General features: G+C 38.9%; 1 protein-coding gene across 1 annotated transcript; it reads left to right on the top strand.

Annotated features, from left to right (window-relative positions):
* Window positions 1–1,108: 1,108 nt before the first annotated feature.
* LOC125234069 (WD repeat-containing protein 61-like) lies at window positions 1,109–18,118 on the top strand. Its single transcript, XM_048140255.1, has 9 exons — window positions 1,109–1,170; window positions 8,516–8,632; window positions 8,725–8,813; window positions 8,983–9,131; window positions 9,392–9,627; window positions 10,513–10,617; window positions 15,831–15,913; window positions 16,322–16,487; window positions 17,971–18,118. Exons 2-9 carry the CDS (start codon window positions 8,615–8,617, stop codon window positions 18,082–18,084), a joined length of 960 nt encoding a protein of 319 aa, XP_047996212.1. The 5' UTR covers window positions 1,109–1,170; window positions 8,516–8,614; the 3' UTR covers window positions 18,085–18,118.
* The last annotated feature ends 969 nt before the right edge of the window (window positions 18,119–19,087 follow it).

Genomic DNA, 19,087 nt, shown 5'->3' with positions numbered 1-19,087 from the left:
GATAATGGTCATGATAATGATAATGGTCATGATAATGATAATGGTCATGATAATGATAATGGTCATGATAATGATAATGATGATGATGATGAAATAGTTGGAACTGTGATAACTTTAATAAGCAACTTGGAATTAATGATTTCAGTGAGATTTGAGAACCTATAATGGAAAGAATATAATATGAGATTAACCTTGTAATAATACTTGCATAGAACTAAATGTGTGATATTATATAGAGATAATTTAGTGACTTTGTAAGTCATAGTTACCCTTTTTTAATACAGATCTTGAGATGCCAGCCATGCTGACCAGTGTGGAGGCTACGACGACAGCGGTTAGAGAAAGGCTCTAACAGTCATTCCATACATGCAGTATAGCCACTGCTAACTAAAGGTATGAATCATTCCTTTGCTTGACTGACGTTTATACAGATTGAGTTATAATGATAGCAGTCATAGTCAATAATCTTTGGAGATGAATTCAGGCAATGTTTTAATTCTTTTTGTTCCAAACTTATTCCCCAGAGTTTGGAACAGTGGGGGCCCAAACGTGTCAAGAATGTAGCTCCAAGTAGGAGCGAGAAAGAGATATTATGGTAGTTAGACCACGGTCCGGTATCAATCCGGGATGTTCGTCTGGTGAACTATTAATTTATTAGCTAGTAGGCTTGTGCCGTTTCGGTCGTTGATCGGAGCGCTCCGATCTCGTTCAATCGCTCCCATGAACTAGTTCGCTCTTTTAGGTCTTTTGCTCATTTAGTTCAGCCAGACCAGCGATCACTGCGGTCGGAAAGATCAGAACGAATGGGACCGAATAGTGTCAAAATTACACGAATAGTCCACAGATAGTAACATTCCGGGCCGAAAGGTTGTAAGTAACCGAAGTTTAATATGAAAACTTGACTTTTTTTGTTGCTCTGCTAAGTAGCTCTCGCTCTCGGTCGGCCCAGTCACACATTCGTTCTCGATCCAAACCGCTCGCGCTCGCCGATCCTATACTGAACTAAATGAGCAAAGACCGATTCTCAGACCACGGAAAGATTCAGTTCATTTCGGTCATTGATGGGATTTTATTCCTAACAGTTCATAGTTCGTGAACGACACAAGCCTATTAGCTAGTCTATGGTACTAATTTTGACAACTCTCGAATGTCAAAATAAATAAACTTTCCAAACACAAGAAAAGGTAGAAGTGTTACTGACAGCCATGCTCTATTATCAACAGATGTCAGAATAGCATTTTCTCAAAAACAATCCGTCGTTGCTGCCTTTCTCGACGTAGCAGCAGCATATGACAATGTTTTACTCCCGGTTCTCTGCAGGAAACTGCGTTCTATGAAAATTCCAGAGAAAGTTGTGCTTTTTATTAATAATCTCTTATCGGGCAGAAAGATTTCTTTAAGAGTACCTAACATGCAGAACAATCCAAAGTTTCTCTGGAGGGGCCTACCACAGGGCTCGGTTTTAAGTCCATTGCTATACAGTATATATACGTCGGACTTGGAACAATCCATTAATTATTAAAAGGAGATGCCTGTGTAGGCCTGGCAGTGGGTTAACTATTGGTGTACAATAAAACAAGGAAATACTTTCAGCACGCAGTATATTGAATAGCACTGATTAAAAAACAATTTAGCCAATTACTATTTGTGACTGGATGCCGTAAATTTTTATAAATATAATTAATTACACAGACTACACAGAGAGACAAAATATGGCTGCTTACAGTTCAGTTTTCAAAAGGGAAGAGGGCTGTTGCCAGCATGCAAAAACATACATGTCAAATTATGAGCATACCAATAATACCATATGTAAAAATTAACACTTCCCCATATGCTTATAATGTTATGACATGCTTAGGTATACAATAACAAACATAGGTATCACTTGAAAGCACTTAAACCTATACAATATGCATGTACATTCCAAGCAAACAAAGCAAACAGGCGACATACATTATAAATTAACATTTTACAATATTACACTGCTTTATAAACTTGTTGTGTTTAATGGAACCTAAAGCTTTAGTAAAAACATCTGCTATCATCATATCGGTTTGCAAATACTTAACAGTTATAGAATTATTCTTTACCAAGTCTTTAACATAGTGGTATCGGAGATCGATATGTTTAGTACGCTTGTGACAATACTCTTTTACTTCTAACAGCTTTTGCGCACTGAGGTTATCATTATATAAAGTTATATTTAAATTTACATTTTCACAGATTTCGGATATAAAGTTCTTAATGAAACAAATATCTTTACAAACATCAGACATCGCTAAGTATTCCGATTCTGTAGATGAAAGTGCAATACACCTCTGCTTTCTAGCCTCCCAGTGAGTAGTATCATTACCAAATTTAATAATAAAACCTGTATAAGACCTCCTATCTAATTGGTCGTTAGCCCAATCTGCATCGGCATAAGCATCTAAATTACAATTGTCATTTTTTGTAAATAACAAACAATAATCAATTGTCCCTGCTAAATACCGAAGTATGCGTTTAGCTGCTAACCAGTGAGTTAGGTCAAAGCCATTATTAAACTGACACAATTGGCTACACGCAAAAGCTATATCTGGCCTTGTGCAAACACATAGGTACATCAATGAGCCCATTAATTGCCTATAAGGATAAACATTTTCATCTAGACTTTTTTCAGCTTTATGAAACTTACTGTTAGGCAACATGGGTGTGCACACGGCCTTACAATTTTGCATACCGAATTTAATTAACAATTTGCGTATATATTCAGTTTGATCAAGTTTTAACAATCCTTTTGATCTGTCACGTGTGACATTAATACCTAAACAGCTTTTGAGACTACCCAAGTTTTTTACATTAAAGTTACTTTCCAAAAGCTGTAACAAATGTTCATAAATGGCACTATTTTTGCTATAAAAGACATAAAAATCGTCCACATATAAAGCTATTATGACCAAATCATTCTGTGACCTACTGATATATACACAGGGTTCACATTTACTCTGTGTGAAACTATTGGAAGAAAGCAAGTCATGAACTTTATCATTCCAAATTTTGCTAGCTTGCTTTAATCCATAAATTCCTTTTAATAACAAACAAACTTTGCTTCGATCATTATTATCAAAGCCCGGAGGCTGATCCATATATATGGTTTCCTCTAGGTTCCCATTCAAAAATGCTGTAGCAACATCAATATGATCTATATTTAAATCTAATTTATTTGCTAAGGAAAACAATATTCTCATGCTACTGTGCCTAACAACAGGTGAATATGTTTCTGAATAATCTACCCCATGAACTTGTGTAAAGCCTCTGGCAACTAAACGGGCTTTGTATTTGTCAAAATTCCCTGAAGCATCATGTTTAGTCTTATAGACCCATTTACACTTTATGACATTAGCTCCTGAAGGGCGATCTACTAATTTCCAAACATTATTAGATAACATAGAATTATATTCATCCTGCATAGCTGCCTGCCACTCATGGCAGTTAGGGCCAGAGACGGCTTCCGCATAAGATTGTGGCTCAGAGAGAGATATACATTCAGCTATGAGAGAATAATCCATCTCATAGTCTTGGTACCTGGTAGGTAGCTTGGAGCGTGTGCTGCGTGTAGGGCGAGTATCGGTAGGTACAGGCGGCAGGGGGCTACTCGCATCTTCCCCACCAACTGGCGACTGGTACGAAGATGTCAGACGCTCGAGGCGCGCATCCGGCACCGGTGACTCAGCGGAACCTGACTCGTCCTCGCTGCCCGTGCAGTATTCATCTGCTCCTGAAATTTGAGAAACATTTATGTTAGAATTGTTTAAAGTAATTTCATCACTGGGACTTATCCTATTTTCATGACTAGAATTTAATTGCCTAATATCACTATTCACTTCAGCATTGCTTGAAGAATTATTATTAGATTCATTTAAATTCGTTAAATTATTAAAATTGTCATTACATGACCATTCATAAAATATAAATTCATCATTAAATAAATCATTATTTTTATTTCTAATGTCAACATTATTTAAAAAAGTATTTTCTAAAAATGCTACATTTCTTGAAAGAATAACTTTCTTTGGATTAAGGGGATCTGCCAATCTGAATCCTTTAGTAGTTTCACTGTATCCTACAAAAACAAACTTTTTGCTCTTAGGATCCAGTTTTCGGCGACATTCACTTGGCACAAGAGAATAAGCAATGCAGCCAAAGACATGAAGATGACTAAGGTCTGGCCTTGACCCGGTCCATACTTCCTCTGGTGTCAGTCCTGACAACGCAGATGTGGGGCTCCTATTTTTAAGATAGATAGCAGTCATCATGGACTCACCCCAATATCTGTGGCAGAGACCTGCACCTTGCAGCATACACCTTGCTTTCTCAGCCAAAATTCTGTTGAGCCGTTCTGCTACGCCAAGTTGCTGGTGACAGTAGGGTACTATCTTTTGGTGGATTATACCCTGCTTTTGCAAATAGGTAGCAAACTCAGAACTGCAATACTCACCACCCCCATCCGTACGTAGGCATAGTATTGGCAAACCAGACTGCTTTTCGACTAGGGCCTTATATAAAAGAAAACTTGACATTACCTCGGATTTTTGTCTTATTATATATCCATGTGTTCTCCGAGAATAGTCATCAGTGAACGTGACGAGGTATCTCCCACCTCCCCAGCTGTCCTCCTGCATCGGACCCATCACATCCGAGTGTACCAGTTCCAGGGGCTTAGAAGCGCGCGAAGCCTGTCCCACTGGATAAGGCAGCGCACACATCTTTCCTTTTAGGCAGGATTCACACTGGAGTTCCTGAATATTTTCCTGAAACATGACACCAGAAACACAACTTTTTAAGGTTTTTAAGCCACTGAGGCTTAGATGTCCGGTTCTCCGATGCCAAAGATCTATAGGCACCGATGAGGCAGCAACATTTGCACTCTGTTGCTCTTGTCTAGTCAGTTTGTGACACAAGGGCATTGAAGAATGCTTCTTTTGAGAGTTACCTGTCATAGTACACATATTATCTTTATCTAAAACATACAGACCACTATTTTTACTAGCCGTTGCCACTATATTGCCAGAAACTTGACATTTATCATAAATAAAACAACCCTTTTTATCAAAGAAAACTGAAAACCCCTTATTCACCAGGCAACTAACAGACAGAAGGTTCACAGAAAGATCAGGGACATATAAAACATTATCAATTTTGCTTACCAAATTGTTGTTTGACAACACAATGTCACCTTGACCATGACATTCTAATTTATGATTATTGGCAACTGATATGACACTCTTACAGTCTTTAAAATGTTCCATATTATCATCATTGTTTGTCATATGTTGTGAAGCACCCGAGTCTACAATCCAGTCTTCTTTCTTCGCCAAAAAGGCAGAGGCGACAAAACTTTCTCCATTCTTGTTTGTATTTTTCTTGTCACGCTTCAATTTAAAACATTTAGATTTGATGTGTCCTCTCCTCTTACAGTAATTACACAACAAATTTGTGTTCTTGACGTTTGAAAGAAAAGCAGTGTTCAGGGTACTGTTGCCATTGGATGCCCTCCGGAACTCTTCCTGCAGCAGTCTCGCACGCACTAGTTCACTAGACAGTGTTGAAGTTATACATACTGTTTCCAAATTAGACACAAGGGAGTCGTATTCCGTTGGTAGACCACTTAACAGTAATTCGGCGACCTCGGCGTCATCTATTACTTTGCCGATGTCCGCAAGCTGTTGAACCAGGGTCATGATTTCCTCGATGTACTCGCCCATTGTCGTAAATGAAGTTTTATGTAACTTGCGTAACAGTAACACACGTCTATATAGTCCACGGTCTTCAAAAACTTTAGCGAGGTTATCCCACGCCACTTTTGCAGTTTGAGCATCGCGAACATACTGGTAGCACGTCGATTTGACTGCTAAACAGATTCTTGCTAAAGCGCGTTGATCACGAGACCTGCTGTCATCGTTACCTTCGATACAGGCCCACAGGCCTTCAAGGGTTAAAACCATTTTCATGGAAAATTTCCAATTATTGTAATCTTGTAGTCCAGTTAGTTTATCAATCGATAAATTTACGCTCTGTGTCGGCGTGTTAGAAAACATCGGAGCTGGCGCTCGTACAGGCGAAGGCTGGAGCACTGGCGCCGGCGCGGCCACATGGCCGGGCGCGGGCGCTGGCCGACGATTTTCATTGTTTTCACGTGCTGTCTCTTCGTCACTCATTTTCGCTTGTTTAATTTATTGCACACCAATATAATTAGTCGCAGGCTGGGCCCATAACCTATTAAAAGGAGATGCCTGTGTAGGCCTGGCAGTGGGTTAACTATTGGTGTACAATAAAACAAGGAAATACTTTCAGCACGCAGTATATTGAATAGCACTGATTAAAAAACAATTTAGCCAATTACTATTTGTGACTGGATGCCGTAAATTTTTATAAATATAATTAATTACACAGACTACACAGAGAGACAAAATATGGCTGCTTACAGTTCAGTTTTCAAAAGGGAAGAGGGCTGTTGCCAGCATGCAAAAACATACATGTCAAATTATGAGCATACCAATAATACCATATGTAAAAATTAACATTAATAACCATTGCAATATCCTACAATATGCGGATGATATTGCAATCTATTCGGTCCATAAGAACATCGTAGATGCGACCCGTTATGTAAATCATTCTCTGGAATCTCTAGGTTTATGGCTAGATACTCATGGTCTTGACCTATCCCCATCTAAGAGTTCTGCTCTAGTTTTCTCAAGAAGCAAGAATCATCCACCAGTCAATGTTTCATTTCGTTCTCAAAACATCCCAGTCCATAACATTGTAAAATTTCTAGGTGTATCATTTGATTCAAAATTAACGTTTACACAACATGTCGATAATACAATTGGGAAGTGTGAAAAAAACCTAAATATCATTCGTGCTCTCTCTGGCTGTTGGTGGGGAGCTCATCCTTACACCCAAAAATTGCTTTATAATGCCTTAATAAGATCACTCATGGACTTTGGTTCCATAATAATAGAACCATGTCGCAAAAAAGATCTTAAAAAATTAGATGCTATCCAGGCAAAAGCTCTCAGAATAGTAACAGGGGCTATGAGATCTTCCCCTGTTAGAGCACTTCAAGTGGAGTGTGCTGACCCTCCTCTAAATTTCCGTCGCCAATATTTGGCTGACAGATACCTACTCCGCGCTTCTCAATTAGAAAATCATCCCATTTTTCCAAAACTCCAAATTTTGCAGGCCCATATTGAAGTAAACGCTTTCTGGCTTAGAAAACAAAAACCAAACCTTTATACCAGTCTAAACAGATTATATGATATCAACGTCCCCATAGCTAAATTTCCAAAAATACCCATTTATACTGTTCCTTATGCTGCCTTAATGTTCGAACAAAAATCTGTCAAAATCGGCGTTACGCGAAGTTCAAATAGCATAAATGAAAAATTCCTGATTGCAATAAGAGACAAATGGAAGGAATGGGATTTATTTTTCTCAGATGCTTCTAAATCTGTCAATAGCTTTGTTGGCTGTGCTTTCATTCATGATAACCTCGAATCAGTCCACAAATTTCAACTTCCTTCAGTTTGCTCTATTTTCACTGGGGAATGCGTAGCCATTTTGAAAGCAATCAGATACATTATGGAACACAAACTGTCTAAATCTGTAATCTTCTCCGATAGCTTAAGTTCAATCCAGGCTATCACCTGTAATTCTATCAAAAATTGTGCGAAAACCCCTATAATTTGCTTAATCAAAGAATCCCTCTTTACTTGTCACCTATTAAATTTAGACGTTCAGTTATCATGGATCCCAAGCCACAAAGGCATTCATGGTAATGAATTGGCTGATAAAGCTGCAAAAGAGGCAACTGTAACTGGTAGTAGGTGTTTCTATCAATGTTTTAGTAAGGACTTGGATGTGATTTCCTCGACAAAGCTGAACTCTGATTGGTCAGATCTTTGGATTACTAATAATAAATTACAGTTCTTTCAAATTCAGCAAAAAATTTACCCCAAACCTTGGTTCTTTAAATTTAAATTTAATAAGAAGGTAACGAGCTGCCTGATTCGCCTTAGACTGGGTCATGTCTGTTCTCCAGAATTCCTATACAAGATAAAGAAAAAAGCTAGCCCAGAATGCCAATATGTGGTTATGGCGTGGGCACAATCGAACATATATTTTTTGAATGCCCATCGAACCGTTTTTGCTTATACGATCTCTTACTTAAATTGAAAGTCCCTCTTCCTTGTAATATAAAATCTCTTTTAGCTAGCTCAGATCCCAAAGTATTAAAAATGATAGCACATTTTCTTGAAAAAAATAATATCAGTTTGTAAATATTGCGTATATACCTAGTTGTATATGTTTATTATGTTCATAATATTATGTACCAAGTATGCAACTTATTACTTTTGATTCAAAATTTGGGGTTAAATTTTTAGGTGCACTCCTGAAATCACCCCTACTCACTTGACATTGGCAAAGTGCCCTGGCAGCAAAAGCCAATCCTAACAAAAAAAAAAAAAAAAAAAAACACATTTCTTCTAAGAAATACATGTTTAGATATTTTAAATAACTACGCTAAGAGACGTGATATATAGAGAGAAACGTGATATTTACTTTAAATACTATGCCAGCTTCAACTGCGGTAAGTAAATAACCTAAAATAATGGTTTATACAAAACATCTGTTGCGGCATCGTCTTACTGGAAAAAATAATTTTCTGTTTTATATTTCTAGTATTCCATATTACTAAAGAAAGAAAATGCTCACGAAGACCCTATTTACTGCTGTGCATGGGCTAAGACGGCTACTTCTGGAGATCCAAAGTAAGAAAATAAGTTTATTAAAAAATAAGTTTAGTACCTATGAATAAAATTAGCAATTAATTAGTCATTATTGATATATTTTGGATACGATGAAAAATTATGGGATGTTGACAAAAGAGTTAAACTTATCCTATTCAACTTTAGTTTTGGCGGGGTATTTCTGTTTTAGAGCACCTACCAAAGACTTCATTGCTACAGGTGGCCTAGATGGCCTAGTGAAGGTGTGGCTATTTGAGAACAATAGGTTGGAACTAGTGCACTCTCTAGCGGGGCACTCCATGGCTGTGGTTTCTGTTGCAGTCAGCTTTGACGGTCACAGTGAGTCTATTTAATTTTATACTTTCCTGTACCTATTACATGGATAGATTGAGTTAATGGTCTATTTATCTTTCTTAAGCTATACTACTGTTATATTGTTAATAATATTAAGTATCTCATATAATTAGGATTTTTAAATAGTTCTGTGTAGAAATAAAATAAATGTTGAGTCCTTATTTACTACTTTTTAATTTTTATTTCATGGATTTAATATCCTACAACCTTAAGGATGTATTTCTAATTTTAAAAACATTTCTTAGCCCTGGCCAGTACATCTCTGGACTCCACCTTGATAATCTGGGATTTGCTGAGTGGTCACAAAGTCCATGAGGTCCAGAACAGTGGCACAGACATTTGGAAGGTGGCATTTTCTCCCGAGGGCCACCACATAGTCACTGGGAGTCATACTGGGAAGCTTGGGATCTATGGCATTGAGAAAGCATCTTTAGAGTGTGTTTTGGACACTAGAGGGAAATTTGTTTTGAGTTTGGCTTGGGTAAGTGTACATCAGTTGCAGTTTTATCAAATTTAACTTTTCTAATACATTGGTTTTAGTCTGCCATTGTTTTGACTTACAATTTATATTATTAAATAGTGTAAATATTCAAAGATTTCTGCCAATTTTGTTTAGACACTCAGTAATTAATAGATAGTGCATAATGGTTTCCCATCGTAATTTCTCGGAAATGTTCGTATTTTTTAAATAAATAAATAAATATATTGTGGGGACACCTTACACAGATCAACTTAGCCCCAAACTAAGCAAAGCTTGTACTATGAGTGCAAAGCGACGATATACATACTTAAATAGATTCGAATCCAGGACCGCGGCTTAGCAGGCAGGGTCACTACCGACTGAGCCAGACCGGTCGTCGTAGTGCTAGTTTGGTCAAGATTAGTACTTTTTGTACTGTAACTGAATGAAATATGACATGTTCATAAGTTTCCGTGAAAATACCAAGGAAAAACATTTTGCACTAAATCTGTGCCTATTTTTTATTTATATTGTTTAACATTATTGCCCAATTTAACAATCTTAATATATAAAAGAAGAAACTGACTGACTGACTGACATAAGTGACATATCAACACACAGCCGAAACCGTTGATTTTAAAGATTCCAAATTTGGCATGTAGGTTCCTTACAATGTGTAGAGGCGCACTAAGAAAGTATACTTAAGGGGGTGAAATGGGGGTCCAAAGTTTGAATTCTTTTTGTACGCAGGCGAAGCCGCGGGAAAAAGCTAGTTAAAAATAAATTGTTGAAAGTAACCTCGGTCTCTTATAATATCTGTAACTAGTACAGTACAGACATTATAATATAAGCTTATAATTAGCAGATTAAACATTCCAAAAACTGATCAAACATAACTACTGGCAGAGCCCCGACGGCAAGTACATCGCGAGCGGCTCAACAGATGGCGCTGCCTGCCTCTTCGACGCGGCGCAAGGCAAGCTACTGCACACCATTCAAGCTCACACACAGGTATGTAGATGATGTACTTACTAGGGCTATACTTAACATAAGTACGTCATAAAGCCTAAAACTACCGTTGCAGACTGCTTAAGGTGGTTCGCTTTCCATACAAAAAGCCGCTCCCAATTATTTAGTCACCGCCACCACTAAATAAAAATATGCGCATACAATCTACTTCACATTATCCATTGTCGCAGTATTAAATGAAATACATTGCTTCTTACAGAAATCATGGACAAATCCATGTGAATTTTTTATTAATTTTACGTAAATGTGCGTGCCAAATTTTGTGTACAGACACAGAGCCGTCATATTTCTCGCATTTTTAGTTGACATTGTCATCAGTGACACTTGGCTCTTGACAAGTAATTATTTAAAGTTAAAGATATTGGTTTAGTTAATTCAAGCAGCCGGCGTATCATGCTTACAATTATATCACTTGTCCACGTGGATAAGACAACTGTCACTCTCACACTGACATACTTGCCAAAGCGTGACGGATGCTTTATCCACGTGGATAAGTGATAAAATTGGAATCATAATACGCCGGCAGAGTCAGAAATAATGACGCATTTTGTCAATAAAGATACATATCGTGAATTTCGACACTGCTAGTGTAAATCGAAATGGCGTCTCGGTCAAATTACTGACTAATATGGTGCACCAAATCCCGAGTTCCATCCCGAAGTTTTTTTTAATCATTTGAACTTTTTTGAATTTATTAAGTTTTTTTTTTTAAGGAATATTTAACTATTTTGCTTTGCTATTTTTTATTTTCATACAATAATACTAATACAATCCTTTATTATGCCTGGTAGATTATCTTTGGTGAAACAACGAATTCTTCCACTTCGATTATAGAGAGTAATTTGACATTATAATTTATATTTAAATTAATATATGTATAGCCTAATTTCGTCGGAAACTGCGTGTTATGTAATGGCGTCGTTGGTGAACAGTCGTCTGTCACGCCGTGAAGCTGCGTTCGAATCCCGGGTTTCTATCAACTTTTTGTATTTTTTTTGGATATAAATTTCGTATTTTTTTATTGACCGAGCAAGAAGGGAGAGCCGAAGGTATCAATTTTATCTTAGAGAACGTATTGATTTTTTATTCTCATTTTGATTGTCCATTTATTTAGTTAAGATATAAAACATAACTTTTACTCGTTAGATAAAAAAAGACAGAAATCCACTTGAGTTTTTAAAGCATTACTTACTTTACTCAGTTAACTATTGCATTTTCATTTACTAATTTAAGATTTCAAAAGCGATTTGAATACCCTTGCTCAATCAAAAATAAACAATTACAAAAAATCAACAATTAGAAAAAAAAATCATTTGAATCACAAAACCACGCATTTAGGAAACTAAAATTTATCTATACTTTTTCGAAATTTTTAAAATATCTGAGTGTATAATTGTGTTAAAAATTCTGAGTTGGAAGAACCCAAAAATTATTACGATTTAAGAGAATAGGTTTTTAATCTTTTTTGTGGAAAACGCTCAGTATTTACTGTACATATAACATTTATGTATAATAATAAAACAAAACAAAAAGAGAAAAAGTCCTGGATACGAACCCACTCCACTTCCATGCAAATCATGCAAATGCTACGTATTTACCGCAATGCTATTTAAACAAGCTGTCGCCGCGTGAAATTATCGACTGGAAGGAATACAAAAACACTGTTTGCATGTGTGAGTGGTACTTAAAAATAGTGTAAGATTGACAATTTGTTTACATTAAGGGATTTCACGGTACAATGACAAGTTTAATGTTTGTTTTAATAGGTCAATTTTAATATTAAATGTTCGCGAAGCATACTTGAAAGTATATAAATGCCTGTACGACTTCACAAAAAAAATTAAACTGGTAATTTGCAGATGTAATGCCATCTAACACAGCCTGAGCTTCGCGTAACCTAAGCGAACCACCTTAAGAACTAATCGTTTTTAGGAGTCCTCGATAGTGCAATGTTAAAAAGATTGTATGTATATGGTGTAACATGAGGGAACCGAAAGATTTAAACTAGGTACGCATTTCAGAGGGCAAAATAAAGATAAAATGTTATATGAAGTCAAGCGAATTTCGCAAATAAAAATTTTTTGATGTATTTTCACATAAAAAGTAAATGTTATTCGTAAAACTGGCATTTAAAATAAACATTTACTTATGTTAAAAAAAACAATACTTTTTTGCAGTGAGTTACTAGTTATTTTTTGATATCTATCAACGAGGATAGTTAGTCTAAATCAATATGAGGATAGTTAGATTACGTCCGATAACGACATCATCGCCCTCAAGATAGCGTTTTGTTCTGAGATTTATTTTTATTTTTTTATTAGCCTACTAGCTTTTACCCGCGGCTTCGCCCGCGTAATAAAAGTATTCTTATTGAAACGTTTACAAAAAATAAGATTTTCATTTGGATCCGTAGGTTTCTTTGTAGGTACATCTGTCCGCGATTATCGGGGAAATTCTCGACTGGGGGGCCATTGTAACTGATCTATTTGCTGTACGGTCAGCCAAGAACCTTACACTGCTTTTTGGATGACTGTACCTTACACATATTACTATTGTTTTAAAAGAAATTCTTGCAATGATTGTAGAATTGTTACACAGCGACCACAGCGTCGGTAGTAGGTACGAATATGTATGTATTGTACCTATATAAATATTTATACTGGGGAAACTTCATACAACCCACATAGCCAGTATCTCGACGCTATGGTCGGTAGGATAAAAAGTACTTCCTTGCATTATCGCTTACAATTTTTTCCATTTTGCTTATTCTTATTGCAAACGTAAACTTATAAAAGGCAAGCAAACAACGATCTTTTTACAGCACATTGAATATAATAGTTATCACGGATGCAGGATACTCGCCGATGCCTACTTACTAATCCCTTCCCACTGAGCCACCTGCATTTTACACTGCCTAGATATCGATTGCCGACCGATTATTCCGACCCCAATCCCTATTCTTATCCCCGTCCCTATCTCTATCCTTGTCCTCGTCCCCGTCCCCGTCCCGTCCCTGTCCCCGTCCCTCCCCTATCCCTATCCCCGTCCCCGTTCCCGTCCCCTATCCCGTCCCCTATCCCTATCCCTATCCCTATCCCTATCCCTATCCCTAACCCTATCCCGTCCCTGTCCCTGTCCCTGTCCCTGTCCCTGTCCCTGTCCCTGTCCCTGTCCCTGTCCCTGTCCCTGTCAAATAATCATGCTAGGAGGTGAAAATTCTTTCTTAGTGCTCCTCTTATGGCTATTTTGGATATTTTCACCCTATTGCACTACGGCAGGGGAGAAAATTTCTTTTCCACCTCATTAGATTTTAAAATCGTTGTATTTATCGTAATCAGCGACCCGATAAACCATAAAAACGATACCCATATTGTGTTTTTGACTTTACCCCCTTGGCACCCCTTTAGGGGTCAAATTTTCAAAAAACCTGTAACATGTATTTACTAAATACATGTTACAGGTTTTTTTCCTAAAGACATATGACTAAATTTTAGTCATATGTCTTTAGGAATCCTCCTGTGAAGTTTCGTATAAAATAGTCAAACTAATCTTGTTTCCCCATACAAACTTTGAACCCCCATTTGAGTCCCTTAGGAGGCGAATTTTGAAAAATCCTTTCTTAGTGCTCCTCTACACTATATAAGGAACCTACGTGCCAAATTTGACATCTCTAGGACCAGCGGTTTCGGCTGTGCGTTGATATGTCAGTCAGTCAGTCAATATCTTCTTTTATATATATTTTTGATATTTCAACCCCATTGCACCACAACAGGGGAGAAGGTATTTCACTTCCGCCTCGTTAGATTTTAAAAACGTTGTATTTATCGTGATCAGCGACCCGATAAACCATAAAAACGATACCCATATTGATTTTTTTACTTTATCACCCCCTTTTCACCCTTTTAGGGGTTAAATTTTCAAAGAACCTGAAACACGTATTCAGTCATATGTCTTAAGGAATCTTCCTGTGGAGTTTCGAATAAAATAGTCAAACTAATCTTGTTTCCCCATACAAACTTTGAACCCCCATTTGACCCCCTTAGGAGGTGAATTTTGGAAAATCCTTTCTTAGTGCTCCTCTACACTACATAAGGAACCTACGTGCCAAATTTGAAATCTCTAGGACCAGCGGATTCGGCTGTGCGTTGATATGTCAGTCAGTCAGTCAGTCAGCTTCTTCTTTTATATATTTAGATATGATGTCCCACTGCTGGGCAAAGGCCTCCCCTTCCTTTCTCCAGTCCTCACGGTTTGATGCCCGCTCTTGCCAGTCTCTGCAAAATACGTCGAGGTCGTCCCGCCATCTCTTCTTTGGTCGTCCTCTGCCCCGGCTAATTTGCGGTAACCACTCAGTCGTCACTTTGGCCCACCGTTACGGGTGCATCCGGCAAACATGTCCTGCCCAATCCCACTTAAGTTTGGCTGTCTTAGCTCCCACATGTATTATACCAGTTTTGGAGCGCAGTTCGGTGTTTCTAACTCGATCGGTTCTACGAACTCCAAGTATGCTGCGCTCCATTGCTCGTTGGCAAATCTTGAGTCGGGACTTTTCGGTTCTGAGAAATAATCAGTAATTATTATTATTTTTAAATGCGTATAAATCTAAAAGTAGGCGAAATCCAGAAAAGTTTATATAACATTTTACTCTTCTAATATGATGAGGAATACGCTGTTAAAATTATTCGGTTTCCTCATGTTACCATGCGCGGATCCAGGGGGGGGGAGGTCACGGGGGTCATGACCCACCCCCCCTCCCCTCCTGGAGCCTAGGTTGGCCATACAAATAGACCACGTGACCCCCCCGGGGGCCTGGGCCTTTACCACTTGCATGTTACACCGTGTATATGTTCATTTTTGAACTACCAGTTTATTAACCCCTTACAAATTTTCAATATAATTCCATAGAACAATAATATTTAGTATGTACCTAATAATAGTAAACATTAAATAGAAGTTGGCCTAAAAGTATTGGCTTCGAATAATGAATATGAATAATAAAATTACAACTAAAATAGAATAACAAAAGTTTTACTTAAGTATGTGTAATTATATACTTTCCACCTATCTCAAATTAAGTATAAATTCTAGTAATTTTACTGTCATCGGCTACCTATTTTTATTTATCCTTAATTATGTCTACAATATTTTCATATTTTTACTTTCGTAAATTATTGACCTGTTTTGTGAATGTTTAGGCAGTGAACACAGTAACGTTCTCAGCAGACTCTTCGCTTCTTCTCACCGCCTCGTCCGATGGAACAGTGCACACATACAATGTGTAAGTTGCCTACTATGTACAGTCACCGGCATAAATAAGTGATGATTTGACGACTGGTCTGGCTCAGTCGGTAGTGACACTAGTGACCCTGCCTGCTAAGCCGCGGTCCTGGGTTCAAATCCCGGTAAGGGCATTTATTTGTGTGATGAGCACAGATATTTGTTCCAGAGTAGCAGTTGTAACTGATCCATTTTTTCCATTATTACACTATGATGTTGAGTTCTACAATGTATCCACTGAACACGCCTACCATATATAACCGGTGGACAGTCTATTTAATAATGCAAACATTGTAAAACATGGAAAAATGGACCACTTACATTTGCCCCCCAGTCGAGATTTGCCCCGCTGTACCTTATGTATATACCCTCTTTGCATATCTAAACTATACTCATATTACACCATTAGTGCGAGCGGTAGCCTGCAAAGCAGTATGAAACTCGCATGCAGAGCGGCGTCGGCGGCCGCGAGTTCAGACGGGCGCGCCGCCGCCGCCGCCGCCGACGGCGCCGTAAGAGTCGCGAGCCTCGATAAACTACAAGACCTACATGTCTTCAAGGAGCACACGGGAGCTGTAAGTATTACTTGCGAATCTATTTTTTAAGAGGAGTCGAAATAATCTATGTCATAGTGGGAGTCTTCAAAGCAGCGTCGGCGGCCGCGAGTCTAGATGGGCGCACCGCCGCCGGCGCCGCCGCCGACGGCGTCTTAAGGTAACATTCGGATCCCAGCAGTCGCGACCCGGCAGCCGCGGTCCAGCGGCCGCGACCCATTGTCGCTGCTGTGCGGCGCTGCCATAAGCTTTCGGATAGCAGCGGTCGCGACCCGGGCAGCGACTGCCATGCGCAGTATTCAAAGAGAATTCAGTGCTAACAGTTGCGCATTCCAGTCGTGTATTGAACATTAACAATGTCAGACAATTTAATTAAAAGAAAGCGAGAACTCCTGAAGAGACTGATAGAGGACGGGGAAGAGGATGATGAAGTAATGTTGCTCTTACTATCATCAAAGATGTATAAAATTAATTCATTATACACGTCCAGAACCGATGAGTATCAAATCCCAAAACTCGTCGTTTTTATCGGAAACGTCGCCATTTTGTCAACCTGTGCGAGCTGGCGGCCTGGGCAGCGCGGCCAAACTGCCTCCGGAGCGGCTCGGCGGCGCCGAAGGTCGCGCGGTAGGCCACACCCCCGGCAGCGCTGCTCGGTCGCTTGTGTCGGAAACTATCGCATATAAATCCCTACAAAGCGTTGCGGCGCGACCCGGTCGCGGCCGCTGGGCAGCGGCTGCCGGGTCGCGACTGCTGGGATCCGAATGCTACCTTTACGCGTCGCCAGCCTCGACCAGCTGCAAGACCTACCTACATGTTTTCAATTAGCATACAGGCGCTGTGAGTATATTGTACGAAATTCTTGGGAGCAGGCAGGTGTCCAGTGTTCCGGATAGTATGAAATTAACATGCAGAGCGGCGTCGACGGCCGCCAGTTCAGACGGGCGCGCCGCCGCCGCCGCTATGGCCGACGGCGCCATACGAGTCGCCGGCCTCGACAAGTTTGTCGACAAGACCTACATGTCTTCAAGGAACACATAGGCGCTGCGCTGTAAGTATCACGAGAGAGCCTGGCGTCTCGTCTACTATACAGTTATTTGTGACACATGGTTCCATAAACTGCCTATTTTAAAACATTGAAACGCTAAGGATACTTGTAAAACTGCTTATTACCTAAATGGTGGTAGATAGTGCAGCTACTATTGAAGTTAACTATACCTAAGTATAAGTCCTATAACCGATAGGTATATGTAGGCCTATCGTATGTATTGTCAAGGCGGTTTATTGAAGAATTTAAAATCCAGGACAAATTTTAACAATACGATTTAATTACCTTCCAAGAAAACATCTGCTGCTGGTCTGGTCTGGTCTGAGCTGGAGGGTCACTGAAGATAGAAAGGCGTGGCGCGAGCTTGTGAACCCTTTGCACCTCTGGGGTGCCTTAGGACTACAACAAGAAAACATATTTTTCACGAAGACCAACTTAATCAATTGTTTTTCGCAGGTGTGCGGCGTACAATTCAACCCCGAAGGCAACCAGCTTCTCTCAGTGTCAAAGGACAGAAGTATTAACATCTACGAGTGCCCACCGCCGCCTAAAAGTGCTGCTAAGAAGTGATCAAGTAAATTATATTCCTATCTCTTAATACCTATACGTTTTATTTCTAACTTTACTGTTACTATACCTAATTTACCCCTGAAATATTACGACGCCAGTGCTACTCTCACACCAAATTACACGCGTTTATTTTGCGAGAGTAAATACACCGTGTGTAACTCGGGGCGTGAGAATATTGCAAACTCGAGTCTTTAAATCGCTCCGCAAGCCGTCGCGATTTAACTTACTCTCGTTAGCAATACTCAACTTCGCCCCAGTCGACCCACCTTCACAAAGTAGGTACTATTTGTTTTAATGACGTCACGAGTGTAACGGTGACGAACGACGTCTTTATAATTTTTTAGAACACAAGTTTTTGTGTTGGAAATCAAAAGTTACGTAATGTAGAAATTTCTCAATTTTCGTAACTGTAATATAAGGATTCCAACATTTCGTCACTACTTTGAAAAAATCTCGTATCTCACGCTGCTCCTCAAAGTTAAAACGCAGTAAGTCTATATGCATTCCATACGGCATACAATACTTATTACAATTTTCTTTTCATTGACAGACGAAGATACAATTTTTTTAAAGAGTAGTGACGATTTCTTGATACACACGATGTAAAAACATTGTTTTATTGACAACGACGTGTTTTAATCGAATCGCGCATACATTCTTATACAGTTTTAAATAACCTATCCAGCTTATCTATCTAAAATCTAACACACCGTGTCCGTACAGCCCCCGTGTCGCGAGGGCCTCGCATTAGCCCCTAAGCCGTCTGGCGGTTGATTAATTTTTGCCGTAAGCGGATTGCGCCATGATACTCGGGAGCTTCCATTAAATACTCCTTAAAACAACCCGTAATCTGTCCTTGAGGAACTAATGAAGTTTTAACAGCGGAGTTGTCTTTATTTTGATGGAGACGTTATTAATGAAGTACCTTATAACTTATAACCAATACTTGTTTTAGAATCAGCAAGTTACGTACTTACGATTATAAATAGCAGATTTTAAAGTT

The sequence above is a fragment of the Leguminivora glycinivorella genome, chromosome 15, assembly GCF_023078275.1.
Source record: "Leguminivora glycinivorella isolate SPB_JAAS2020 chromosome 15, LegGlyc_1.1, whole genome shotgun sequence".
Taxonomy (NCBI): domain Eukaryota; kingdom Metazoa; phylum Arthropoda; class Insecta; order Lepidoptera; family Tortricidae; genus Leguminivora; species Leguminivora glycinivorella.
This window is presented reverse-complemented; position numbering and strand designations above follow the sequence as displayed.